We start from the raw sequence: 27500 nt of genomic DNA, 5'->3' as shown, positions 1-27500 counted from the left end.
TTTGTTTGTTTTCTAATATGAACGTATTCCATTTAAATCACACCAGACTTCCTTAGCCAGGTGAAGTACAAATGATTTAAATGCTCACTTTAGTGTCTGCGTGGATCTGCGTGATGGGAGATGGTTGCGATAGAAGCCGCCAGCTCTCTGGAGGGTGTAAAGATAAAGATAGTGTTAATCATCATGCAACTGAGCGAGAGGAATTAACACTAATGAAGCCCTTTGAGACCAGCAGTATGTGTTCTGTCTTTCTCTTTCGCTCTCTCTCTCTCTCTCTCTCTGTCTTTTTATTTTAGAACTCTCTCTCTCCCTCCCTCCTGACTCCCTGCCTCTGTCTCTTGTGCATCTTTCTGCCTCTCTCTACCTGTTCCTACAGTACCTAAATTGGAGAACTTTACATCAATGTACTGGAATCGATAAGGACTGCAAACACAAACACAAAAGCGTCTAGCTGTTCAAGTGATCAACCTTCAGCAAAGCCTTTTCAAATTCAAACTCGCTCACTTTCTTGTTGTTCTTGTGCCTTCAAACGCACCTCATCTCACAGTCCTTCCAACTCTAATTGACAAAGATTACAATCACAAAAACCCCAGTTGCTTTTTTTCTTCTTCTTCTTCTGGATCCTCCCCCAGCTCACCTGTGCAACGGAACGTTCCACAAGCACCTGCAGGACCTGTACATCCCCCTGGTGGTGCGCTACATCGACCTGATGGAGTCCTCCATCGCCCAGTCCATCCACCGCGGCTTCGAGCAGGAGACCTGGCAGTCTGTCAGGTAAGGCCTTCTCTGTCTTACCTACACGCCACTACCCCACCACCCCCACCCCCACCACCCTCTAGTGGGCACACCCTTTGGGGTCACAGAGTTCGAGAGTTGGCTTGCTTTTGGTCACTTGCTTTTTGGTCACTTGCCTAACCTTAACCCTATTGTTTTTTTGGGCAAATCAATGATAAAAATTATAAGAATAATTACACAGAATGATGATAAAAAAAAACAACAGGAAACAGTGTAATATGCAGTGTGTTACTAGAGGAATCCCATGGAACAAAAAAGGTTCGCAAACAAAAAAGGTTGTAACATGACACGTCCATGTTGTTGTCCTGAGTGTTCAGTTGTTCAGTCACATGAAGCTCCTGTGCTGCAGCAGGATCAGTGGAATCACATTTCTTTTGTCAGAGATTCAGAAAGATGTTGCTATGCGTTCCATGCGGTCTGGTAAATAGATGTGTGTGTGTGTGGACAGTTCAAAATCCTCCTAATTACATACAAATCACAAAATGGTCTTGGACCAAAATACATATCAGATCTCCTCCCACCCTATATTCCTGCAAGGTCCCTAAGGTCAGCTGAGACTAATCAGCTAATAATTCCAAGAGTGAAAACAAAACACGGTGCAGCAGCTTTCAGTCACGCTGCTGCATGCTCCTGGAACAAACTCCCTGAAGAAATCAAACAGGCCCAAACCCTTAAAATATTTAAAACTAAGCTGAAGACCTTCATGTTTTGCAGCAGTTATGAATGAATGAATGATCTTTATTGTCATTGTAACAGGTACAACAAATGTGTGAAAAATTATTTCTGGTTTTAAATTGATGGTTAAACACTAACACTCTATCTATGCCTTTTATCCATTAACTATTATCTTTATTTAATTTATCATTTTATCATTTTATCTTTTTACTTCTTATACCTACAGCAGTTATGAGTTTTATGATCCATAATCCAAGCGCTCTAAATTCACTGTAAATCTGGGCTAAATGTGTTTGCAAATGTGTCATTTTACGCTGCGATCTCACACGCTGCGATCTTATTCCTTGTCTTATTTTGTTGTTAAATATTTCTCTATTTATTTTCTATACATATGTATCTATTCTTGCGAATTTTATTTTTAATTTTCTTACTTCTTTTTCTGTATGTTTTAATACTTTCTTTATGCCTGGGGTATGCTAAACACTTTGAATTGCCCCTGTTGTATGAAATGTGCTAAAGAAATAAACCTGCCTTGCCTTGCAGTGTGGCTGGTATGGAACACCAGGGCTCATTGGGCGTGAGACACACGCATTTCAACCCGTTCACACGCTCACACGCCACACCTTGTCTCACGCCCAATGCGTGAGACTTGAGAGCCCTGTAACACTGTGTCATGCTGTCAGGAAACAGAGGCGACCAGTACAACAGTCTCAGTCTTTTTCTTTTGTCTTTTCTGGGTCTCTTCTCTTCTTGTGGTTGTTGTTTGGTTTGCGTGTCGTTCCCTCTCACAGGACCATAACCAACAGTCTGCCCAGCCTGCCCAGCCTGCCCCTCTCCCTGCCCCAGATGCCCAGCTTCTCCGCCCCCGCCTGGATGGGCCCGCTGTGCGACAGCACGTGTGTATGGGCGGCGCAAGGTCTTGTGGGTAGCTGTAGCATGTAGCTGTAGCATGTAGCTGTAGCTGTAGTATGTAGCTGTAGTATGTAGCTCTAGCATGTAGCTGTTAGCATGTAACTGTAGCATGTAGCTGTTAGCATGTAACTGTAGCATGTAGCTGTTAGCATGTAACTGTAGCATGTAGCTGTTAGCATGTAGCTGTAGCATGTAGCATGTAGCTGTAGCATGTAGCTGGAGCATGTAGCTGGAGCATGTAGCTGGAGTATGTAGCTGTTAGCATGTAGCATGTAGCTGTAGCATGTAGGTGTAATATGTAGCATGTAGCTGTAGCATGTAGCTGGAGTATGTAGCTCTAGCATGTAGCTGTTAGCATGTAGCATGTAGCTGTAGCATGTAGCTGTAGCATGTAGCATGTAGCTGTAGCATGTAGCTGTAGCATGTAGCTGTAGCATGTAGCATGTAGCTGTAGCATGTAGAGCTGCTCTGGTTGTTCTTTGTGTTTGTCATGGGCATAAAATACCTTCCCTTGTTCTGTCGTCCATGTTGGTCGTGTTGTGATGTTCTCAATGTGTTCAACTGGCAATGTGTGTTGTTGTTTGTTTGTCAGGGGCATAAAATACATGATTAGATTTTTTTTAACTATGATTACCCACAGCTGTCAGTAGTTGTCAGTAGTTGTCAGTAGTTGTCAGTAGTTGTCAGTAGTTGTCAGTCGTTGTCAGTCGTTGTCAGTTGTCATGAGATGATTGTTGTGTCGCTGCAGACGGCTGCCTCCCCATATGGCTGCTGTTGTGACGCTGCATGTCGCATTGTGAGATGTGTGTTGTGTTGTGGCGCATAGTTGTCTCACAGGACCTAAAAGAGTGTGTGTGTGTGTGTGTGTGTGTGTGTGTGTGTGTGTGTGTGTGTGTGTGGTTGTGTGGTTGTGTGGTTGTGTTGTGTTTATGGCATGTCATATCAAGGATTGTGTTTAATTGTACAGACACGCACGGCATAGGGGAGGCACACTACCTCGTGTTGTTTCTGGTATAACTGCTTGTCAACTTTCAGCTCAATGGCAGATTGACTTGTCGTGTGTATCTGTGTATCAACCCTCATGAGACTGAATAAGAAATGTCATTGTGTTTGCAGCCTGCACGGAATTCATTTACCTGACGTTTTGTGAGTAGGCCGAGCCTTTCTACAGATGTATGTGAATGTGTTTAGTCTTTATTAATGTTCTTTTATTGTTTTCAACTGTCAGCTGACTCCTCCTCTCTCGTCAAACCTACAGTTTATTCAAGCGTAACTGAACAAACAAGATTGGATTAGAAATGTCATTAAGAGATACGTTGTCGACGGGTACAGACACTTTTTTGTGATTTATTTTGGTTTTGAGATTCAGAGTTTTTAGCTGTAGGCCTCCATGTTAGTTGTACAATACACGGTGTGGTTCCAAGGTTTTTCCGCAATCTTATATAAACTTCTGTTAGACTGAAGCCATAGGGAAGGAGTCCCACATTATAGATATAACATTGCGTAAAACGTCAGGTCTATACCCTGCTTCAAAATAGAGATTTGGTTTAAAAAATCTGAATGGATCCTTTAAGACGACCCGCCATGCCCTCCACCTCCACCTACAGTATATTCATATTTTAATTATGTAATTTCCATATGAAACCTCTGTGATTTCAAAAATAAAAATGCAAGAGCTTGAAATAGTTCTTGAGAGAATAGTCAAATAATCTCACACCAATAAGCAGTTCATGTCTACGCAATTGTTGCTTTAAATATATAAGAGATAAGATTAAAAACAATAATAATGATGCTAGTGGAAACAGCCTCTGAGTATCATGACTGAACGATACTGAGAGAACAGATGAAACTCAACAACATGTGGCTTGTTCTGAGGTTCAGGAGCAGTAGTGGTCGTGGGGAGTGGGGAGGGGGGAGTGGGGGGAGGGGGGAGGACCACCCCGAGGGATTCCTCTCTCAGGGGGGCAGGAGGCTGAGGTGTGATGTTTTGAAAAGCCTTCCCACCCCCCTACATGCCTCCCACCCCCCCACCGCTCCTCCCCTGCCTCGCTCGCTTCAAAAAAACTATCTGGCACTTCGTTAGCGAGCACAGACGGACGCGGGGGATCGGCCCGTCCCCCCGGGAGAGGCAGAGCGGGGAGGAGAGCGCTCCTTATTAGACGTGAGCGGGGGGGGGCGCCGCCTCAATGCCTTTAATTGCACCGCGGACTTCACCCAAACGATTTATTCCCGTGCCACTTGTGAAGGTAACAGTCTTTTTAAGGCGGAGTGAGAAAGTGAGGGAATGAGTGCGCTTTTTTTATACCCTCCCTCCCTCCTCCCCCCAACACCACAACTCTCTCTCTCTCTCTCTCTCTCTCTCTCTCTCACTCTCTCTCTCTCTCTCTCGCCGGTCGCTGTACATTTGGAGGCTGGTGGCGGTTGGTAGCCATGTGTGGCAGGGTAACCTGGGGTAGACACCGGGAGGAAGGTGGCGATGGCGTCCCATCTGTCAGTGTTCAGACTCTCCTCTGCCACTGTGAGGCTGGTAGTGGGGTCACGTTCAGCAGCTTTGACGCCAGTTCCCAAACTGTGGAACTGTCTGTTGAAGAACTATTGGATATGCTCAGTTAACTGTTCACTATCCAGACAACATGAGGAAAGTCACTCTAAATGCTCCTGATGCAAAAACATTTTGTTGTTGTTACTTTTAAAGGTCAAAATAATAATAGTTCATTCTTGTCAATAAATGGAATGGACCTATCGCTAAGCCACGCCCCACAATAGAAATTGTCCAATCATATCACAGCAAAAGTCACTACAGGCAGAAAACTCGGACAAACAACTCGCTGATATCTGATGGTGAAAAGCTTCTAGACTAAATATTCTTGTCATCTTCAAAAAAAACATGTCTATTACTTACTTACCAACTCCCGCCATTGTAAGTCATTGAATGTCATTCAGTCACGGTCGGTCAGTCAGTCACTGTCGGTGAAGCGTTGTTTGTTTGTCAGAGTTTTCAAAGGGGCCGTGGCTTAGCGATAGGTCCATTACATATCCAACATGCAGACACTGATCTAAACATAGTCCACAAGGAACAACGTTGAAGAACCCTTTCAGGTTCCAGGTAGCAGCTTTATTGATGCTTCACACTGGCATTGAGCATAGTGAAAGCTATAGATCTAACGTATATCCTGCATTGTTATCTAGCTGGCGTTGAGCATAGTGAAAGCTATAGATCTAACGTATATCCTGCATTGTTATCTAGCTGGCATTGAGCATAGTGACAGATCTTACAGTACATCCCTCTTCTGAACTATGTACAGCACATAACGCTGGTCTTCCACATTCAGTTGTAACACATTTAGAGGAACATCTCTTATCAATCAATGAATTTATGTATTTCAAAACATCCTCATCCCCACAAACTACAGTCATTGTACATATGTTAGTCAGTCCTGTGATAGCAGCTGTTATGAGGTTCTAATACCGTGGTGATGGTTTCATATCTGAGGGCTGTTGGTGAAGTGTTACCAAAAACATCACTCACAAACGAAAGTCTCCCTCAAACTGAAGGAAAAGGCAGGCGGTTATGAGGAGGAGTAATTATAGCTGAGAAAATAAATTACAGTTTGTTTCTGTGAATAAACACTGCAGCTCATTTAATTGTGAGTGTGTGGCAGATGGGCCTTCTGCCATGCTCGGAAGAAAAGAGCTGTGTGTGTGTGTGCGTGTGTGCGTGCGTGCGTGCGTGTCGGTGTCGGTGTGTGTGTGTCGGTGTGTGTGTGTGTGTGTGTGTGTGTGTGTGTGTGTGTGTGTGTGTGTAGTGTGTATATGTAGGTGTGCATCTAACTATGTGGGTGTGTGTCTTTGTGTGCGATTGCGAGGATGATGAATGCACAGCCTGAAACAATATAAACATGTCAACAAGCGTTCTCCTACGTTCTGTAGAATGACAACGAGTGAACCCAGGGTCGATAAATACACTTTCTAATGGTTTGGTCTGACGTACTACACTTTGTGTTTGTCCACATTTGACAAGTAGAAAAAGTGCAATGTTTTATACTAACTGTTTATGTCTTTATGTATATTGAGAGCATACTCTCCTCCTCCATCACAGTTTGGTACGGCAGCACGGACAGTAAAAATTTAAATAATTCCTCTCTGCTATAAGGCCTGTCAACACCTGACTCACTGCACTAACCCTGCCAGATGTACGGCACTTCATAGTTGTAAATATTCACTATGATAGTACATATAGTATGCTTTAAATATTGACTGATGATTGTGTCTTGTGGTTATGTGTGTACATTGTCCAGTGTGATGTCATGTGTAATGTGTGTGTGTGTTGATGTAATTGACACTCCTGTATTGAGCTTTTCCATCTGTACCGACAACAAATTCCACCGACCTTGGTTGTGTGGTCATTAAACGATTCATTCATTAAACGATTCAGTCATTAAACGATTCATTCATTAAACGATTCAGTCATTAAACGATTCAGTCATTAAACGATTCAGTCATTAAACGATTCAGTCATCAAACGATTCATTCATTTTAATGTGTGTGTGTGTGTGTGTGTGTGTCCACCCCTCTAGCAACGGCTCGGCCACCTCGGAGGACCTGTTCTGGAAGCTGGACGCCCTGCAGATGTTCATCATGGACCTGCACTGGCCCGAACCGGAGTTCGCTCAGCACCTGGAGCAGCGACTGAAGCTCATGGCCAGCGACATGATGGAGGCCTGCGTGAAGAGGTTCATACCTGTACCACATCTCTAACATCTCATCTCTGATCATCCCTCTTTCTTGCCCTCCACTCTCCATCTTTTTCTTTGTCTCTTTTTTTCTTTCTGCCTGGCCTGTATCCTTCTTACACTTCAACCCGTCCGTCACATTTCCAGCTGTTTGCTTTCCTATCAAGAACCAGTTTGTCTTTGACGCCGTTGTCTGTCTGCGGAAGAATGCACGCATGTTCCCTGTGTGGTGGCTTCCTGTCAAATCGTGAGTTTAGAATGATAAGGTTCTATCTCCGTCTAGGGTCGTTCAGAGATATTGAGCGTCAACGTTTTTACATTCCATTATGTTTTGTGAGATGGAACCTTTGTATTTGATTAATTACTAACAAAAAAAAATCAACATTTTTAAAATAACACCACACAGGCATTAATAAACACCTAATGGATCAGATTATGTAAAAAACTAAATTTGGACAAAAATGGAGATAGAACCGTATAATTCTAACGTCACGAAATGTGCAATCAAACCAGGTTTTGTTGTCCAAAAAGTGCAGATATGACGGGTGAGTGTTCTGCTGAACCTAGCAGCTGCCAGCTACAGACTCCATCCCCTCCATCATTTTTACAAAATACACAAATATGTTTTACTTTGTTTACTGGTACAATTTGTTTGTTGTTGAATATGACAGTCACATGGTCAGTGCCAATCCAGTTCATGCACAAAGCAGTGAAAACACGACTCATAAACATACGGCATATTCCTAACAGAAGAAATGGGGTAAACAAAGTGCTCAGTTGTTTATTTCATATTTTGAATAAATGACATCCCTGCGTGTGGAGAGAGTTAGTCAGCACTCTGGCAACAGCTTCACTTCGGTGAGTAACAGAAGTATATTGAATCGAGTCACTAAACAAAAGCCTGGCAATGGACATTAGCAGTGGACCTCATATGTGACAGCAGCTGGCGAAAGTGGGAACAAGTCGGCAACCAATCAAAATGTTCAGACTTTTATTCAGAAACATTTTAATAAATGTCAACGTTGTTGAAAATCAGTGACACACTCGCTAGTCAAGCCAAAACATTACAAAGCAATGGACTCAGTGAGTAATCCCCACTACTAACTAGGTGGTAGTGGGGATTACTCACCGAATCCATTGCATTTCTTTTTCTGAATAAAAGTCTGAACATTTGGTCGGTTGCCGACTTGTTCACGCTTTCCCCAGCAGCAGCTGTCACACATAGCTGTAAGGTAGGCTCAGCACCAGACAGCTGCAGGCAAAGCCCAGGACAAGGGCTAGGGGTTTCCAATCGCGTTGGGGGGATTGATACCTCTCTGTTGAAGTTAACCATTCCCAAAAAAGTTCCTATAGAACTCTCCCGCCTCTGGAACTCTCTCCCTCAACCACTCAGAGACTCACCCTCACTCTCCACTTTTAAATCCCACCTCAAAACCTACCTGTTCTCCCATGCCTACAGCCTCCCCTACCCCTAACCATCTCCCCTAACCCTGCCACCCCCCCCTACCCCCCTGGACATTGCTGCGTTAATTGTTCCCTGTTCGTTAACTCTGTGTTCTATGTACTCATGTTATCTGTTGCTTGTTGTTTCTGTTTTCTGGTGTTTTCTGTTTTTCCCATATTGTCAGCGTCTTTGAGCCTCGGAAAAGCGCAATATAAATACAATGAATTATTATTATGATTTATTGTAGAACGAAAGCGGCTTTTGACTCCAAGATGCAGAAGGCCGGCCGGTCGACGGAGTTTCGGGTGTCTCTGTCCGTGTGCACCATGTTCAACGTGCTCATGGACGCCAAGAAGCAGTGCTCCAAACTCTGCGTGCTCGACTCCGGTCAAGAGGTAAGATGGAGCTCAACTGCTGTTACCTGTGTTACCTGTCTTACCTGTCCTTACCTGTCCTCCTCACCTGCTGTTACCTGTCTGTCCTCCTCAACTGCTATTACCTGTCTGTCCTCCTCAACTGTTATTACCTGTCTGTCCTCCTCAACTGCTATTACCTGTCCTCTTCAGCTGTGACACACAAACACAAACCACCTCTCGCAAGCCCCAGTGAAAATATCACTTACAACACTCAAGGGTATTTTTTTACTGCATAAAAAGGCAGAAGGTAGCTATTGTTAGGTATAGCTTGCATTGGACACTATAAATTGATTTTGTTTGGGAGACTTTTTGATCTATTTTGTTGTTTTTAGTCGACAGATTAGCTGCTTGGTGAAATGTAGAGTAGCTGAGACACTTGACCGTACAGGGTACAGCACGTCTACGCAGGGGGGCGATGGATATCTAATATCCCTCCTCACGTGTTTTTCAAAACCTAAATCAGTGATCAGTGTATGTATCCTAATTTATTAGAAGTCGTCCACCAATGCCAACAGACCCGTTTGCTTTGCGTCCAGATCAGTGGATATTGTGCGTCAAGCATCTCTTTCCCTCCATTACAGCCTCTCTCTCCCTCCATTACAGCCTCTCTCTCCCTCTCTCTCCCTCCATTACAGCCTCTCTCTCCCTCTCTCTCCCTCCATTACAGCCTCTCTCTCCCTCCATTACAGCCTCTCTCTCCCTCCATTACAGCCTCTCTCTCCCTCTCTCTCCCTCCATTACAGCCTCTCTCTCCCTCCATTACAGCCTCTCTCTCCCTCCATTACAGCCTCTCTCTCCCTCTATTACAGCCTCTCTCTCCCTCCATTACAGCCCCTCTCTCCCTCTCTCTCCCTCCATTACAGCCCCTCTCTCCCTCTCTCTCCCTCCATTACAGCCTCTCTCTCCCTCTCTCTCCCTCTATTACAGCCTCTCTCTCCCTCCATTACAGCCTCTCTCTCCCTCCATTACAGCGTTCATTGTGCTAAAGGCAGATGCTTCCACACAGTCGCTACAGAGAGCTCAGCTCACTGTCCCCTTAACCCTCAGCTCCTCTCTCCACAAGTCTGTAAAGAACGGTGACTCACAGCACACCACGCACACTCCATGTCAAGGTGTACGGCGCTGCGATGTCTTGACAGCTTCTTAGCATATCACCTAACTAACGCAAAGCTTTAATCATCTGTAGTGGCTGTAGTAATACAGTTGGGATGTGTAAAGTCTTGTTTAACCTGTACCTTTCTCTGAGGTACCTGTAAGAGATATGGTATATTTATTCACATTAGCAAATTATAATTAAAGACATGTGTGTGACAGGATTGTTGTATATTTTCAGCCACTTATTCTGAGATGAGTTCTCACAAGCCAAACAACGGGTCCCTTACAACAGGCTTATTTGGCAAAATGTCATATAAATAATTATCAACTTATTAAAATCTAATTATTAACAGACAATCCTGTGACATCTCTTTATGTTGTATGTTCCATCCCCTCCTGAAGTGAAACACAGATTACTGTTCAGTAGCGTTGAGCAGCATCCTGAAGTGACAGGGTTTGTTCGGTTGTCAAACTGCCTATTGACCGGTTCAGTTATTTGAATTCCATTTAGTTTTTTTCTGTGAGCTTAATGCCTCACTTCTCTAGAGAGGCATGAAGTCCAGCACAAGCTGTGTGATGTCGTTGGAAGTTGTAGTTTTCAACGGGCAAATGTTCAACACGGTTTAGCCCAGAAAATGTGGTCATTAACTACAATGACCTCAATCCATTGCACCTACACCGAGAAACACACACACACACACACACACAGAGAGAGAGAGAGACACAGAGAGAGAGAGAGGGGGAGAGAGGGGGTTAGAGAAGAACAGATAAAAACAGTGCTACTTGGAGAGGAGACCTGATCTCTATGTGATAATCTGTTAACACATCTAACTTGGTTGATAGTTGGTATTCAGCAGTCGGCTGAATTATCTGCTTAAAAAAACTAATAGTGATTTTGTCCCTCATAATAGACGACTACTAGAGAACAGAGGTGCCTGTTCCACTGCTACGCTATCTGCTAGGGTCCTACATCTTCTCTGTCTGTCCCGGGTGGAGAGAATGAACTGTCATGATAACATTAATTATAACCCATTTCAGTGTAAAACATTATAATTGTGTTTTAAAGTAACCTAGGTAACCTTAAATATTTCCATTGATGTCTACCCAATGTGGTCTTGACAGAGAAGATTTTGTTTTCATCATTTTGGGTTGAAAAGATGTAATGAATATGGACTTGTTCTATTTGCTGGTCCATTGATGGTTTGGTTTGTCAACATTTTAATTAAAAAGCCCTACATTCATTTAATCATCATTTATTTAATTAATTGTAAAATAAAATGTAAAAAAACATTGAAACATGAAAACATGAAAACCCTGAGTACCGGTATTCAAAAACCGAACCAAACTCAAAAGCGCTAATTACTGAGCACCATGTCAATGAAACAGAGGCAGTAACCCTACCCTAATTACATCATTTGAATTACTGCAAAGAACCACTCACAAAGCAACGTCAGGGCCAAAGCACAAACAAATAGACCATTACTTAGTATTTAACAATTATAGTTTGAGTGACTGTCATTTAAATATGAATGTCATTTAAGGATAAGTGTTCAATTAGAAATGTCCCACACCTCTTCAGAGTCCATGGAGGGAAGACGGTCTTATCGCTCACATGTTTGTCCTTACACTAAGACAACGATGGATTTGTCATTTCCGTCTTCTCTTCCTCAGTAACGTTATCAATTATTATATTCGACTCATAGTCCAACAGAGTTAGACTGCACTGCAGTAATGCAGCATGCATGCATGCCTGGTCACTGTCTCTGATGTCCGTTGCATGGGGGTGTCAGGTCGGAGGTCCCCTGTTTCTTTTTGGGGGGGAAATGTCATTAACACAAATGTATTGTCAAATGTTTTTAATGAAGAAATCAATCTGCTTATGCAACACACAGTACATGTAGGCTATGATGACATTATTATCAACCTTGTAATCTTGATTTTGCTTGTTTTGTTTTTTCTTCACGCTTTCCTTTGTCTCATCTCCATCCATCCTCCTGCACGTCATTGTTTGAATCCAAGATTGACAAACAATGGGTAAGTGTCCATCTCTCCATCTCTTACACCACCGTGACCCCCTGACCCCTAACCCTACCCTAGCCTAGCTAACCCTACCCTAGCCTAGCTAACCCTCCCCTAGCTAACCCTACCCTAGCTAACCCTAGCCTAGCCTACTAATCACAACTTGTTTATATTGAATAACAATTATGTGAAAGTGCACATTTAGTTAATGTCTGTTATCACCTTCAGTTAGCGTGATACATGTAACATCCCTTCAGTCCCCTGGCTTCTGTCTTGTAAATGTCGCTGTCGCACAATTTATCTAACGATTTATCATCTCTCTATAAACTTCCTGACAACAAACTGAATCCCGTCCAAACATTGTGTCGCTTGTTCGCCAGAGAGAATGTCTTTGTCCGCCGCGGCCTGCCAGAGTGCTGCTGGCTTCTGACCGACACAAAGGAGATCCTGGCATTTCTCAAGTTCTGCCAGTGAATGGCGCTCGGCGATCGCCAATTTTCATGATATTTTTCCCATTCAAACTTCTGAAAAGGGAAAAGACACACAAACTTTTTAAAGGACTTCAAAAATGTATTTTCTCCGGCGCGGTGTTAGCGCGGGGCTAGCCGGGGTGGCGGGGTTCAGTGGCGGAGGCAGGGAGGGAGATACAACAGAGGAACGGCCTCTTTTGTGATGGTGGCTCTTGATAGTTTGGTCTGCCCTGGAAACTGTTCTCCAGAGATTAATGGAAGGTCTTATAAAAAAGGACCTTCGGAAATTGGGGTCATCTTTCTGCATACCACTTTTTACTTTTTTACTCTAAGGGAAGTCATGTACGTTGTAAGCGAATTATAATTTGTTGTTGTTGTCGTTTTCAATGGGGCTTTAAATTACAAGTTGGGAGGGCGGGGGGGGGAAACTGTAGGGAGGGCGGGGGGGAAACTGTAGCTCTTAGCATAATATATTTTTTTTTTGTTATTGTTCTTCTCAGTTTTAGCAAACATAAATGGTAAGAACAAAACTATTTAATCTCGAGGGGGGAAAAAAAAAAAAACGCAGCAATGTTAATTGAGGCGAACAGAAAAAAAGTCCTCAAGATTCGCTTGAAATGTTCAGTTTGAAAGAAAGCTGCCATTTTGTTGGACGGTAAAAAGGTGAAAAGAGAATTAGGACTGCCGACAGTGACCTCCCTGCACCCTCAATTTGTCACCAATCTCCAGGCTTTGTTGATTGAAATGTTTAATTTGGGTTTTCTTTAGAGGAGCCGTGAAAGGGCATTGTCACCCAGAGACGAACCCCCCCCGCTGCACGGCAAGCAGCGAGAGCGCCATTCACCCTGAAAATACAGGCTTTCTCTCCCCCCTCTCTCCCCATCTCTCTCTCTCCCCATCTCTCTCTCTCCCCATCTCTTCCATCCTGCCCTCCTTTTGGTGGTGCCGTTTTTCTTTTTTATTAAGAAAAAAAAAAAAACAGCCCCATGAATATAGTGGGTCGGTGTGTGTGGGGGGGGGGGGTTATGAGAGACATGAAATGGCGGATTAATTGAATCTAGTGTGAGCTTTTGGTCGTTGCAGCTGGGCCGGTGCTTTAGAGAAACACAAGGCTGCTCTAATTGTGGGGAGGCACAAAAAGTATCCTTCAAATTCCTTCGCCTTCCACAACGTGAGAGGGAATGCCATTCAGCCGGATAATGGCCCTATTAGCTGCTTAACTCACGGCTACATGGGAAATTTCTCTCTCGCCTGAGCATTTGGGGACAGAAGAGGAGGGAGGGAGAGAGAGAGAAAGAGAGACTAGAACATGACAACAGGACTCATGTTCTGGAGGTTTTCTCTCCCATTACCCGTGGGTCTAAAACACATGTTGTGTGTGTGTGTTTGTTTGTGCTCCGCAGCAACAGTACCACTCCAAAATCGACGTCCTGATCGACGAGACGTTCACCGAAATGATTGCGTCTCTGGTGTCAAAGGTAGACGCCGCTCCTCCTAGGCAGGCCGAGAAAGCAGGGTCGTACCTTAGACTCAGACGGCCCGTCTACCTTCCACCACCACCAGTTAGATGGTTCATTTACCTAGTTTATTATACTGGATTCAATTTGGTTATAGTAATTTATTTACTTGTTATTATTACATTTATTTAATGTATTAATTTATCGACTGTTTAATTTCTTATGTGAACGTTATTCATACACTTAAATCACCTCAAGTTTCCATATAAAAAGAATAGAATATAAAAAGACAGAAAGACCCAAATAGAAGCACATTCAATAGAAAATGTGAACATCCAAAAAGGCACTCAGGCATTAAAATGAGCCTCACACTTCCCTTGCAAATGGCAAACTAACAATTCTCCGTCTCTCCCCCCCTGACAGTTCGCTACTGTTTTAGACGGCGTTCTCTCCAAGCTCTCCAGATACGACGAAGGGACATTCTTCTCTTCCATCCTCTCTTTCACGGTAGGTAGTCACGTTTTTTTTTTTTTTCTTTCCACAGAAGGAGAATGCCGAGCCATTTCATTCACAGCTAAGAAAAGCAACGTGTCATTTGTGGTAACCAGATCTGCTCAGTTGAACTTTTGTATCTTTCTCTTTTTTTTCTTCATCTCAAAAGGTGAAAGCGGCTGCCAAATATGTGGATGTCCCTGTGAGTATTATCTCTCCTTCGTTTCTAAAGACGTTGTTTACACATATTTGTCGTGAACCTTCCTTATTTGTATTTGTACTCTCCTATCCTCCATGCACATTCGCCTGACAGACAGAAAAAAAAATCTAGCATCTATTCTGTGAATAGTGCTTTTGAATAGTGGCTGGCTGGCATTGAGCTAGATCTCATTTGCATCGATGTTAAATGCGGGTGAAATATTTAGCTTTTCGTAGGGGAAGCGACTCCGGTGTCAGAGTGGACGAGGGTTGTGCCGGCACGGCGAGGCTAATTATTGGCACCATTGGCTGGGAAAGTGTTTTGAAAATCCGCCGAGGTGTCGGCCGTGGGCGGTCAACTGACAACACGCTGCCGGGAAGCTAATGAGCGACAAAGACGTGGCCGGGAGCGCGGCGCGCAACAGTCATCATGCGGAAGAAAGATTGCAAATACGACGAGGAACATTTCTAATTACCCGAGGAGAGACTAAACACATATTGAGGCAGCAAACACTCAAACACACGCTCACGTTGTTAAACACAGTCACGTTACTAAGTTATCCTCCATTGGTCAGGGATCTTCAGAAGTGAGCTCTGATTGGATTCATGTGTGGAACCCCTGGCCCGTAAACGTGTTAGTGGCGTGTCAGGGGGAGATGAGAATGTGGGCTGTACACCGTGAGGCTGGGGGGTCAGTACTTACTGTAGGTTAGTGTTTGGCACTGTAGCTAAGCTGAAGGTGTTTCTCCCCTCTCGCTCTTGACTCATTAAGCAAGAGGGGGTTGTGTGTTATTGTAACAAAGGCTATGGTGGTATCTTCATCATCATCATCTGGAAAAGTCTGAGCTACAAGTTTTACAACTGCCCGTAGAAAATACTCAAATCAGATACTTGTGGAGTTTAAGTGAAGCCGGCCTAGCTAGGCCCGAGGCCTGAGGCTTAGCAGCCACCTCGTTTGCCCTCTTTTCACAACTTTCCTATCTATCCTCCTCTCCAATCTGCCCTTCCAGTCTGTCCTTGACTCAGCCAGTGACATATGTGTTGCTCTGGTTCCCAGCCAGACCTCCTCCTCCTCCTCCTCCTTCACCTGAAATTAGAATGTAACCTCCACCTTGCGCTTTTGTGTGCAGGGAACCCAAAGCTGCTAATCCCCATTTACAGGTGGGATAAAGAGATGGGGGGGGGGGGGGGGGGGGCTGTGTCGCTGTGGCCTTCAGCAGGAAACTCTTTTGGGTCCTTGTCACGAAAGGTTAAGATCCCTCCCTCCCTCTTTGTGAAGGCTGCCGTTCCAGAGCCTGCGTGTTGGCAGGGTGCCCTCCTTCTCCTCACAAAGACATCACAAACACACACTCACACTTATAGGCAGACATATGCACGCGCACACACAAATACCACTCATTCACACTCACACATGTTCTAAACAGACACACACAAACACATACACAAACATATTATATGTCCACAAACATATTATATGTCCACATACAGACACAAATACAGTGGAGCGCAAAGATTTGGGCCCCCCTGGTTTAAATGTCTGTTACAATTAGTCTCCAAGTGATTGAAAGCAAACCTGAACACAAAATGCTAGGTTAAACATGACAAATGACACATTTTAAAGCAAGGTTTCTTTTTATTTTCATTTTTTTTTATCAGAGGTTTTAAATGATAAAAAAAAAGGAAACGGGCCCTGTGCAAAAGTTTGAGAACCCTTTTGGATTATTCTTTGTTACCTTTTGAGAAAATGATTACTAAGGCCCAGACCAAGGTGATTTACTCGTTAGGGCTTCAATGAGTCAGGTGAATATAACTCCAGGCTTGAACTCTATATTCTGAGGTAACTCCATGCCTTCTAAAGTATCAGACAGCGGGGGCTGTTGTGTCTCGTATTAACAGTTGTCCAAGGATGTCAGAATCAAGATAGTTCACTAGTTGTTCACAGGACAACAACACAGAATACCTTAAACAACAAAGACCGACATGGCAGTTGCCAGGCAGAAGCCTTTCCTACGACCCAACACAAATTAAGCGTCTGAAGTTTGCAAAAGAAAACCTTGAGAAACCTGAAGCCTATTGGAACAATGTGCTTTGGACTGACAAAAACAAAATGTAACTTTTTGGCCACAACTAAAGAAGGTATGTTTGGAGAAAAAAGGGTGAAGCATTTGTAGAGAAGAACACCGTGCCAACTGTTAAGCATGGAGGTGGATCCATTACGTTTTGGGGTTGTGTAGCAGCTGGGGGCACAGGCAATATTGTACGTGTGGAAGGAAGAATGGATTCCACCAAATATCAAGACATTTTAGAGGCTAATGTTCGAAGGTCAGTCCAGAAATTTAAGTTGAAGAGAGGTTAGGTGTTCCAGCAAGACAATGACCCGAAGCATACCTCAAAATCAACCATGAAGTACCTCCAGGAAAGACGATTGAAGGTTTTGGAATGGCCATCACAGTCCCCAGACTTGAATAATTGCCAGGAAGAGTGGGGGAAAAATTCCCAAAACAAGAATGTAAAGACTCTTAGCTGGCTACAGGAAGCGTTTGCAAGATGTTATACTTGCCTGAGGTACTAGCTGACAGGGTTCCCAAACGTTTGCACAAGGCCTTTTTCCTTGTTTTATTATTTTGAAACTGTAAAAAATAAAAAATAAAAATGAATCTTACTTAAAACATTTGATGAAATGTGTCATTGTACCATTTAGAGGTTCGGTTTGCTTCTTTTCACTTAGATATTAATTGTAAAAGGCATTTTGACTAGGGGTGCCCACATTTCTGCACCCCACTGTATAAGCACATGCACCTTTCTTCACACACACACACACACACACATATATAATATACAAAACACTGACATCCACATCCACACAGACGTTAACATTTACTCACCAGCAAACAGAAGGACACACACATAGGCACGCACTCACACTCACACACACAATACAGAAGGACACGCACACAGGCACGCACACACACTCACACACACAATACGGACACATCCTCACAGACAATAAACATGCACAACACGCAAACAGACAGATAGAAAGGCACGCACACACACACACACACACACACACACACACACCCCTACCTGCACCTGGGGGGGTAATGGATCTGGGGCAGGAAGCCAGGCGGGCAGCGGTATGTAATTACCCAACACTTGTCCCCTCCTTCCCTTCTTTCTATCTCTTCACCTCCAAGCGTTTATCCCCCTCAGGTTAACCAGTCATTAATGGCAGGCCTCCCCGCCCCACTGTACACCATTCATTATTCCACCACCCTGGCCTCCCCCTCCCCCTCTCCTGCCCTCCTCCACCCTCTGTCTGGCATCCCCCCCCTCCCCTCCCCTCCCTCCCTCCCTCCCCTCCCCTCCCTCCTCCCCCACATACCCCACCGTCGTTCACCAACTGACATTGTTTGATTTCACACCCCTCTGGAAACACCGTGCGTGTCGGCGTGGGATCGCGTGTTTCGCTACAAGTACGCCGAGCGTAGGGGCAGATTAGCGCGGGGCTCAGCGTGACAAGAGGGCGGCTCGTGTGTTTCCGTGCGAAACTCCAATCTCCTCACGTAGCGCTGGAACCCGCGCCCACGCCGGTGCCCTCCCCTCTCCTCACCTGCACGCCTGTCTGCCAGGCGCCCCGTCACCATGTCACTGAACGAGAGAGAGAGAGAGAGAGAGAGAGGGGGGGGGGGGGGGGGGAGAGAGAGACAGAGAGAGAGAGAGAGAAAGGGGGGGAGAAAGAACCCAGGCATGGCAGGTTTATTTGTATTAGCACATTTCCTACAACAGGGGCAATTCAAAGTGCTTTATATATAGGATTAAAAAAGACAGAAAAAGGAGGGATACATACGTATATATAGGAAAAAAATAGATAAACGTTTAACAACATAATAAGACAATGAATAAAAAGATATAGATGAAAGTGTTAGGTAAAGAGGAATAGGAAGGGGTCTTGGGAGGGGGTCCTGCCTCAAGATGGTGGGGGGGGGGGGGGATGCCTTAAGTGACAACAGGGACAGTGATACAGTGATATGTTCCCAACGACACGGACACACACACACACAGACACACACACACCACGACTCTGTTGTTGTCCCATCTGCACCGTCACTCTAAACCAGCGCAGGAAGCGGACGATTATTTTCTCCGTCCACTGGATTACAACGTCCTGACAGGCCTGTCAATCACCAGGTCCCACCCCCCCCCCCCCCCCCCCTCCACCTCAGCTCACCCTCTCACTCAGACACCACTATAGCAGCAACAGGGTCAAGGGTCAACTTGTTTTAACCCCAGTTATACAGAGGCGCAGGTCACTTACTGTTCGATCATTTTTGTCCTCCTTCATAGGATATACATTTCTACATTCAAGGTTGACAATATTTTATTTTATTATCGTGTTGATTTAGTTGTTGTGCCATTGAGCTCGTCGACTGTTCTCATAAACCTATAATCAATAACATCGTGACGTTAGAATTATAAGGTTCTACCTCCATTTTTGTCAAAATGTAGTTTTTTACATAATCTGATCCATCAGGTGTTTATTAATGCCTGTGTGGTGTTATTTTTAAAATGTTGACATTTTTTAGTTAGTAATTAATAAAATACAAAGGTTCCATCTCACAAAACATAATGGAATGTAAAAACGTTGACGCTCAATATCTCTGAACTGCCCTAAACGGAGATAGAACCGTATCATTCTAAGCTCACGACATGTAATATAGTGGTTTAACAACGTCGGTTCACTAGGGAGTATCAGGGCTTTTATATGAACAATCTGGTATTTTGGATGATGCACTGACTGAAAAAAATGAACACAAAGAATTTAAACTTTTTTTTTTTTTAAATGGCTGTTATGCTGCTAGGCAACTAAGCCATTCTCTCAAGTGCCAATTCTGGAAGTGAACGCCTGAGCAGAGGTCAGAGGTGAGTCTGCTCCGCGGGGTTCTAACGGAACATCTTCACCGCCCAAATAAGGAAGAAGACATTTCAGAGACTGTGGAAGCTGGGCACACATCATTTGTGAATGCAAGTAATGATGCATTCTGGGCCTTTTACCCAGAACCAAACTGTGCTCAGTGGGGTCGTCCTGCTGTCACACCTAGCGTAGCGCAGCTGCGTTAGCTGATGTTATTAGGCCCGTTCATCTGTCTCCAGGCCGAGCTGCAGAATTGTGAAAAGAAAAAATGTCTGAGCCAATGATAATGAGCCAGCACTAATCTGACAACCATGTTATTATGATTTTTTTATTTTGTTTGTATTTAACCTTTATTTAACCAGGAATAAAACCTCATTGAGATTAATAATCTCTTTTTTACAAGAGCGTCCTGCCTGGTCAAGACAGGCAACAGCACAACTACGGGGTTACACACGTAAAACACACATGAAGCAGTTTAAAATAAAAACAAGAACAAATTACAGAACGATCGTCATTCAAAAAGGTTTGCAGCCAAATGTGCTTGAATCCATGTCACTTAAGAGTGTTTTAAAAGCAGCCAGAGAGACCAGCTCCTGGGGGTTCAGGTAGAGAGACCAGCACCAGGGACAGCCAATAGGAACAGGTCCAGTTCAGTACAGACCCGAGGGACAGGTAATAGGAATAGATCCTGTGAGCGAAGTCCATAGTTGCTCACACTTTTTGGCAGGATGTAGTTCCTCAGATAAGTTGGTAGGAGCCCAAGAATATCCTTCTGCGGGCAGACAAGGCAGTCCATCCAACCCGAGCAGGGACATTGGTTAGGATTCGATCAACTAGAGAGGATTTTTCAGGACAATTCTGATTTGGTCTAGTGGGACTGTCAACAATCTGAAAGAGATTTAGCCAATCACAATAAGCTTTAAAATCATTGGATACTAACTAACTATAACAACGATTTCATTAGACTTTAATCCTGATGTAAGCTGCGTTAAAGCAGGCAGAGCACCATGGACAGCTGAAGGTGGCCTGTAGCAGCCAACGACAGTGATATGGACAGTTTTAAAAACCTCAAGATCAAGAGCTAGAAATGTGAAATGCTCGCTCACTAACGTAGAGAGCGGCTCGTTCACAGGGAAACTACTCTTCACACAGACCGCCACACCGCTGCACCTTCTGAGGCGGTCAGTCCTATTAGTGATCCCCGATACCATTTGTAATGTGGCATTTCTTTCTATCTAATGTGATATAAACATAGTAACTGCCTCTGGCTGCTACGTGAACATGCATAGTGTGTTTATCCCTCAATGTCCCTGACACAGAGAGATGAAAGTGCCTAACAACACTGGCCTTGAATGTCCCTCTGCCTCAGTGTGTCTCAGTGTGTTTACTCAGGGTTTATTCAGGGTTTATTCAGGGTTTATTCAGGGTTTATTCAGGGTTTATTCAGGGTTTATTCAGGGTTTATTCAGGGTTTATTCAGGGTTTATTCAGGGCCAGAGACTTATTTAAATTGTTCTTTATTTGGCCCAAACCTTTTATGTATTTCCTATTACCTTAATCTTTGCACCCAGCGATATTTGTGCCTTTGAAAAAGATGTACAAATCAAATGTATTTGCACTTACAGTACATGCCTATGCAGGCGTCCAGGTTTTTTCATGTATGATTTTGAGCAGGTGATAGGTGATCCTTTTGAGTGTAATTTGTCGTGGCAGCAGTCCATTTCGTTCTTCGTTCTTGGTAGTGGAACACATCAAATGATTCGAATTATTATTGTAAGAAGAAAGCAGATATCTCTCTCCACATCGTAGGGGAAATCAGACTTGTGCCCGACTCTGTGGTCGTAGCAGGTGATCTGATATGAGAGTAGATATGAGTCAGGGTCAGGACCCCCCCCTGGGTCGTCTCCCTCAGGGCCGTCACCCCCACCACGCCCCGAGTCATCACCACAACGCTCAGAAGGAAAAACAGGGGCATTGGTTTTGTCTTCTTTCACCTCTAATGACTACCTGAGCTCAGGGGAAGACACACAACAACGTTAGTCACCCCCGGGGGGGTCAGCTCAGCTCCCCATCTGCCGCTTCGGTTGTCACATTGACAATTTGTAATCACAGTCATCTCTCCTCTCCTCTCCTCTCTCCCTCTCTCTCGGAAAAAAAAAACTAGCAAAGGGGTTTTCCGAGCGCAGGTTCCTGCCGGCGCATACCTCCATGTCCTCGTCTCTCCACAGGGAGTTGGCGTGGCGTGTTCAGCACCGCGCGGAGACACACACACGCCTCGGGGGCGATCTGGGATCTGGGCCTTGAGAAACGGGTGTGAGAGATGTCAAAGCAATTACAATAAGCCTTACAGTTGTAATCTCCAACTGACACAGGGAGTGTGAATGGAAGAGGGGTTACCCCTCTTTTCTGCCTCTGGCCTCTCTCCTCCTAGCGAAACGATTGCTTTGACATTCACTAAATGTTTAGCGGGGTAACAGCGGCGGCGGTTTGTTATTCAGAGGTTTCAAGAGCGGCGATTGCGTGTTGCAGCTGTTGAAACTCGGCCCTGGTGTTTGGCACTGAATAAACAACTTGTAAAACGATAAAACCCTGGCTGTGACCAGGGATATAGTCGGAGATAAACGCACACGAACGCTGAGAATGTTTACACTTTTGTTACATTTGATATCAAGCATTTTTACCCGCTTTTTCTTTCTGACCATCCCTGGGTCGTCTAGACATGTGTCCTTGGGAATAGAGTCATTGTCTGACGGCGCTGACGTTGTTTTTCCTGCTCAAGATGATTTTGTTGTTCCCCCCGATCTTGAGACGGGTTGCGACAGACTTAGAGAGACATCGCAAACTTCGTCAGGTGGAAAGGTCAAAGTCATGTGAGGGATGTGAAAAGAAATTCAAACACATTTGAGTAATCGAGTGTTCAGATACCTCAGTCCTTTGGAATGCTGTCGAGAGCACTTAGCGTGATCAATGTTGTATTATAAGTTCAATGCCGGTGGGAGAACATTTATTCTAGACTAATCAGTCTTCTGTTACAAGCTGAATGCTGTCTAACTGTTTTGTGTTTCCCTGTCAAGGAGTATCTCCATTCTCCTTTTCTTTCATTGGTCTCTTCTCTTCTCTTTTCACCATCCACAAGTCATTTCTCTTTATATCCAAAATAATTTTTACCCTCTTTGTCTTTGTCTCTCTCTCTTTCCACCTTCTCCCTCTCTGCTCTCAGAAGCCAGGCATGGACCAGGCGGACATGTACATCACGTTCGTACGTCAGAACCAGGACATCCTGAGAGACCGCGTGAGCGAGGAGATGTACACAGAGAAGGTGTTTGACGTGAGTGGCGACCGTCGACCTTGACCAGCATTCGCACCCACACAAGCATGTGCACTCAAATACACACGCACACACACACCTACTATGTGCAGGGTTGTGTGTGTGTGTGTGTGTGTGTCAGAGTGAGTGAGTGAGCGTGTGTGTGCCTGTTTGTGTATGTGAGTGTGTGCATGTTTGTTTGTGTGAGTGTGAGTGTGATTGTGTGAGTGTGTGCATGTTTGTTTGTGTATGTGTGTGTGTGTGTGTGTGTGTTTGTTTGTGTGAGTGTGTTTGTGTGTGTGTGTGAGTGTGTGCGTGTTTGTTTGTGTGTGTGTGTGTGTGTGTGTGTGTGTGAGTGTGAGAGTGTGAGAGCATGGACAGATAAAGCAATACTCATTCATTGGCTGTGACTTTTGTTTGCTTCTAGAAATAGCAGCTATGCTATGAGCGCTCCACTATTCTCCTCCACTAGAATGCTGTTTCTCTACTGGTGGGTTGAGACTCCTTCTGAATGAGTGTGTGTGGTAAAACAATATATATAAAACTTCTATTTTAACACTAGAAAAGCCCAGAATAGTTCTAGTGCTGCTTAGCTATCTGATGTCACACTTTTATTTTGACAGACGTGTGTGAAAGAGATGCAGTACCGTAGTTGCCATGGTCATGTCAAAATGTGATTGATTAGCCTGTCACCTGTCATTCGAGCAATGGACCTATCGCTAAGCCACGCCCCCTTTTGAAAGCTCGGACAAACAAACAAACAACGCTTCACTGACAGCGACTGACTGACCGACCGTGACTGAATGACATTCAACGACTTACAATGGCGGGAGTTCACATTTCGGATTTCGGATTTACCACAGCAAGTAATAGACATGTTCTTTTTAAAAGATCATATTAATCAGGATTAGTTTGTTGTTGCTAGAGTATTGTGCGAGAGAGGACGCTGATGTTGCTTCTTTTCGCCGCTTCTCTGCCCGAAATCTAGATATACCTGCAGTGTGCAGAGTAGATTGTCCTACAAAGACACTTAGACTTAGATTTAGTCATCTAAAAATTAATTAGACCTCTATACTTTATTTTTAATATTTTACTACTCGATCTTTTCAGTTTGTAAAGCGTCTTTGAGTGTCTAGAAAAGCGCTATATAAGTCTAATGTATTATTATTATTATTGTTATTGTTATTATTATTATTATTAATATTGTTATTATTATTATTATTATTATAAGCCCAATGCACACGGCGTGCGATTTTGTCGCACGACAACATTCGATTCTCAATTCACACCACCGAAGTGAGTGGGTGTGAATGGAGAATCGAATGTTGTCGTGCGACAAAATCGCATCGCACGCCGTGTGCATTGTCTCATTCAAAACAATGGAATTGAATTCGGCGGTGCGACAAAATCGGGGCCGTGTGCATTGGCCTATATAAGGCTTACAGCCTCTTGTACGTTTTCTTGTCCAGTTAAATGAAGTTGTCCTTCTCTATCCTCTCAGTCAGCTGTTTTGACTTAAAGACATCAAGATCTCAAGTCACTGAGAAACAGTTTCCAGAACCAAACGATACAGAGGCTAATCCCAAAATAAAACCTACAAGAAGCTGTACATCTATGCCAGCTATTTGAAAGAAAGTATAATTTAGAAGTGCATGAGAACAATTCACTGTATGTCACAACAACATGGGTTTCACTGGTGGTACAGGACTGTAGGATCGCAGGATTACAGGTGTGTAAGTGTGTGGTGCTTCTATGTGTGTGTGTGTGTGTGTGTGTGTGTGTGTGTGTGTGTGTGTGAGTGAGCATGCACGTGTGTGTGTGTGTGTGTGTGTGTGTGTGTGTGAGTGAGCATGCACGTGTGTGTGTGTGTGTGTGTGTGTGTGTGTGCGCATGCACGTGTGTGTGTGTGTGTGCGTGTGCACGTGTGTGTGTGTGTGTGCGCGTGTGTGTGTGTGTGTGCGCGTGTGTGTGTGTGTGTGTGTGTGTGTGAGCATGCACGTGTGTGTCTCCATGTTTGTGTGTGTTCAAAGGGAAGTGTTGTCTAGTGCTGATAGACCTGTAGTGATCTCAGCCTGTCTGAATGAGGCGACCCTTCAGTCTGGCAGGGATTCAATCACACCCTAACCACCTGACAGAGGACACTCTCACACACACACACACACACACACACACACCCTAACCACCTGACAGAGGAAACTCTCACACACACACACACACACACACACACATCTCGCATGCACACATACTAACCTGTACACAAACATAAGCTAACGAGACATTTAAGAGCTCACACACACACACACACACACACACACATCTCGCATGCACACACATCTCGCATGCACACATACTAACCTGTACACAAACACAAGCTAACTAGACATTTAAGAGCTCACACACAAACGCACAAACACACACACACATACACACAACACAAACACACACACACATAAACACAAAACACAGACACACTGACACCCAAACTGTCTCCTTCCCGTCAAGGAAACCCTACAAACTCCTCATTCCATTCCTGCCTTACAACAAGCCTGTCCTCCCATGTCTACCTCCCCCAGCCTCCCCTGTCCTCTGATGTCTACCTCCCCCAGCCTCCCCTGTCCTCCCATGTCTACCTCCACCAGCCTCCCCTGTCCTCCCATGTCTACCTCCCCCAGCCTCCCCTGTCCTCTGATGTCTACCTCCCCCAGCCTCCCCTGTCCTCTGATGTCTATCTCCCCCAGCCTCCCCTGTCCTCTGATGTCTACCTCCCCCAGCCTCCCCTGTCCTCTGATGTCTACCTCCCCCAGCCTCCCCTGTCCTCTGATGTCTACCTCCACCAGCCTCCCCTGTCCTCTGATGTCTACCTCCCCCAGCCTCCCCTGTCCTCCCATGTCTACCTCCCCCAGCCTCCCCTGTCCTCTGATGTCTACCTCCACCAGCCTCCCCTGTCCTCCGATGTCTACCTCCACCAGCCTCCCCTGTCCTCTGATGTCTACCTCCCCCAGCCTCCCCTGTCCTCTGATGTCTACCTCCACCAGCCTCCCCTGTCCTCCCATGTCTACCTCCCCCAGCCTCCCCTGTCCTCCCATGTCTACCTCCCCCAGCCTCCCCTGTCCTCCCATGTCTACCTCCACCAGCCTCCCCTGTCCTCTGATGTCTACCTCCACCAGCCTCCCCTGTCCTCCCATGTCTACCTCCCCCAGCCTCCCCTGTCCTCCCATGTCTACCTCCCCCAGCCTCCCCTGTCCTCTGATGTCTACCTCCCCCAGCCTCCCCTGTCCTCTGATGTCTACCTCCCCCAGCCTCCCCTGTCCTCTGATGTCTACCTCCCCCAGCCTCCCCTGTCCTCTGATGTCTACCTCCCCCAGCCTCCCCTGTCCTCTGATGTCTACCTCCACCAGCCTCCCCTGTCCTCTGATGTCTACCTCCCCCAGCCTCCCCTGTCCTCCCATGTCTACCTCCCCCAGCCTCCCCTGTCCACCTCCCCCAGCCTCCCCTGTCCTCTGATGTCTACCTCCACCAGCCTCCCCTGTCCTCCGATGTCTACCTCCACCAGCCTCCCCTGTCCTCTGATGTCTACCTCCCCCAGCCTCCCCTGTCCTCTGATGTCTACCTCCACCAGCCTCCCCTGTCCTCTGATGTCTACCTCCACCAGCCTCCCCTGTCCTCCCATGTCTACCTCCGGGAGAGGGGTGGGGGGAGAGGGGTAGGGGGGAGGAGGGTGGGGGGAGAGGGGTGGGGGGAGAGGGGTAGGGGGGAGGAGGGTGGGGGGAGAGGGGTAGGGGGGGAGAGGGGTAGGGGGGGAGGAGGAGGGGCCCAGCTCAGCCTAATGTTCCTCACACAGCAGCAGTCATGCACCAGGAGAGGAACACGGGCAGGGTCTCACTGTGGCACTACACACACACACACACACACACACACACACACACACACATAGACAGACACACACACACACACACACACACATATGCACCACAGTCTGTGGTTGTGTGTGTTGGGTGAGTGTGATTCTCTCTGCATATTTGTCTTCGTCTGTGTATGTGTATGTGTCTGTGTGTATGTGTGTGTATGTCTGTGTGCATGTGTGTGTGTGTGTGTGTGTGTGTGTGTGTATGTCTGTGTGCATGTGTGTGTGTGTGTGTGTGTGTGTGTGTGTGTGTGTGTGTGTGTGTGTGTGTGTGTGTGTGTGTGTGTGTGTGTGTGTGTGTGGGCGTGACTGCATATGTATGTACCATGATGTTGCCAACAGCAGAGTTGGTCAGATGATATTTTGTCTAAACATGAAAATAGGCTGAACCACCCGTTAGCATGTTTAGGAACGTATGTGTGTGTGTGTGTGTGTGTGTGTGTGTGTGTGTGTGTGTCTGTCTGTGTGTGTGTGTGTGTGTGTGTGTGTGTGTGTGTGTCTGTGTCTGTGTGTCTGTGTCTGTGTCCGTCTGTGTTCTGTGTGTGTCTGTGTGTCTGTGTGTGTGTGTGTGTCTGTGTCTGTGTCTGTGTGTCTGTGTCTGTGTCTGTGTCTGTCTGTGTGTCTGTGTGTCTGTGTCTGTGTCTATGTCTATGTGTGTGTGTGTGTGT

General features: G+C 45.3%; 1 protein-coding gene across 4 annotated transcripts in view; it reads left to right on the top strand.

Annotated features, from left to right (window-relative positions):
* The window catches only part of cadps2 (Ca++-dependent secretion activator 2), a gene marked incomplete at its 3' end in the record, with an annotated part of 199098 nt that overhangs the window by 157263 nt on the left and 14335 nt on the right, over positions 1-27500 (top strand). The window contains exons 19-27 of one of the 4 annotated variants that reach the window (XM_080545182.1): positions 633-774; positions 2262-2366; positions 3499-3528; positions 6960-7115; positions 8807-8954; positions 13963-14037; positions 14440-14523; positions 14678-14710; positions 22842-22949. In XM_080545182.1, the coding sequence (XP_080401308.1) occupies positions 633-774; positions 2262-2366; positions 3499-3528; positions 6960-7115; positions 8807-8954; positions 13963-14037; positions 14440-14523; positions 14678-14710; positions 22842-22949 (881 nt within the window). Of the gene's footprint in view, positions 1-632; positions 775-2261; positions 2409-3498; positions 3529-6959; positions 7116-8806; positions 8955-12089; positions 12105-13962; positions 14038-14439; positions 14524-14677; positions 14711-22841; positions 22950-27500 lie in introns of all 4 variants that reach the window. The other 3 variants (XM_080545181.1, XM_080545179.1, XM_080545180.1) reach the window with 3 other exon arrangements.

Source organism: Nansenia antarctica, assembly GCF_963989245.1.
Source record: "Nansenia antarctica genome assembly, chromosome: 14".
Lineage (NCBI taxonomy): Eukaryota > Metazoa > Chordata > Actinopteri > Argentiniformes > Microstomatidae > Nansenia > Nansenia antarctica.
The sequence above is the reverse complement of the archived record's forward strand: the minus strand, read 5'-3'. Positions and strand labels throughout refer to the sequence as shown.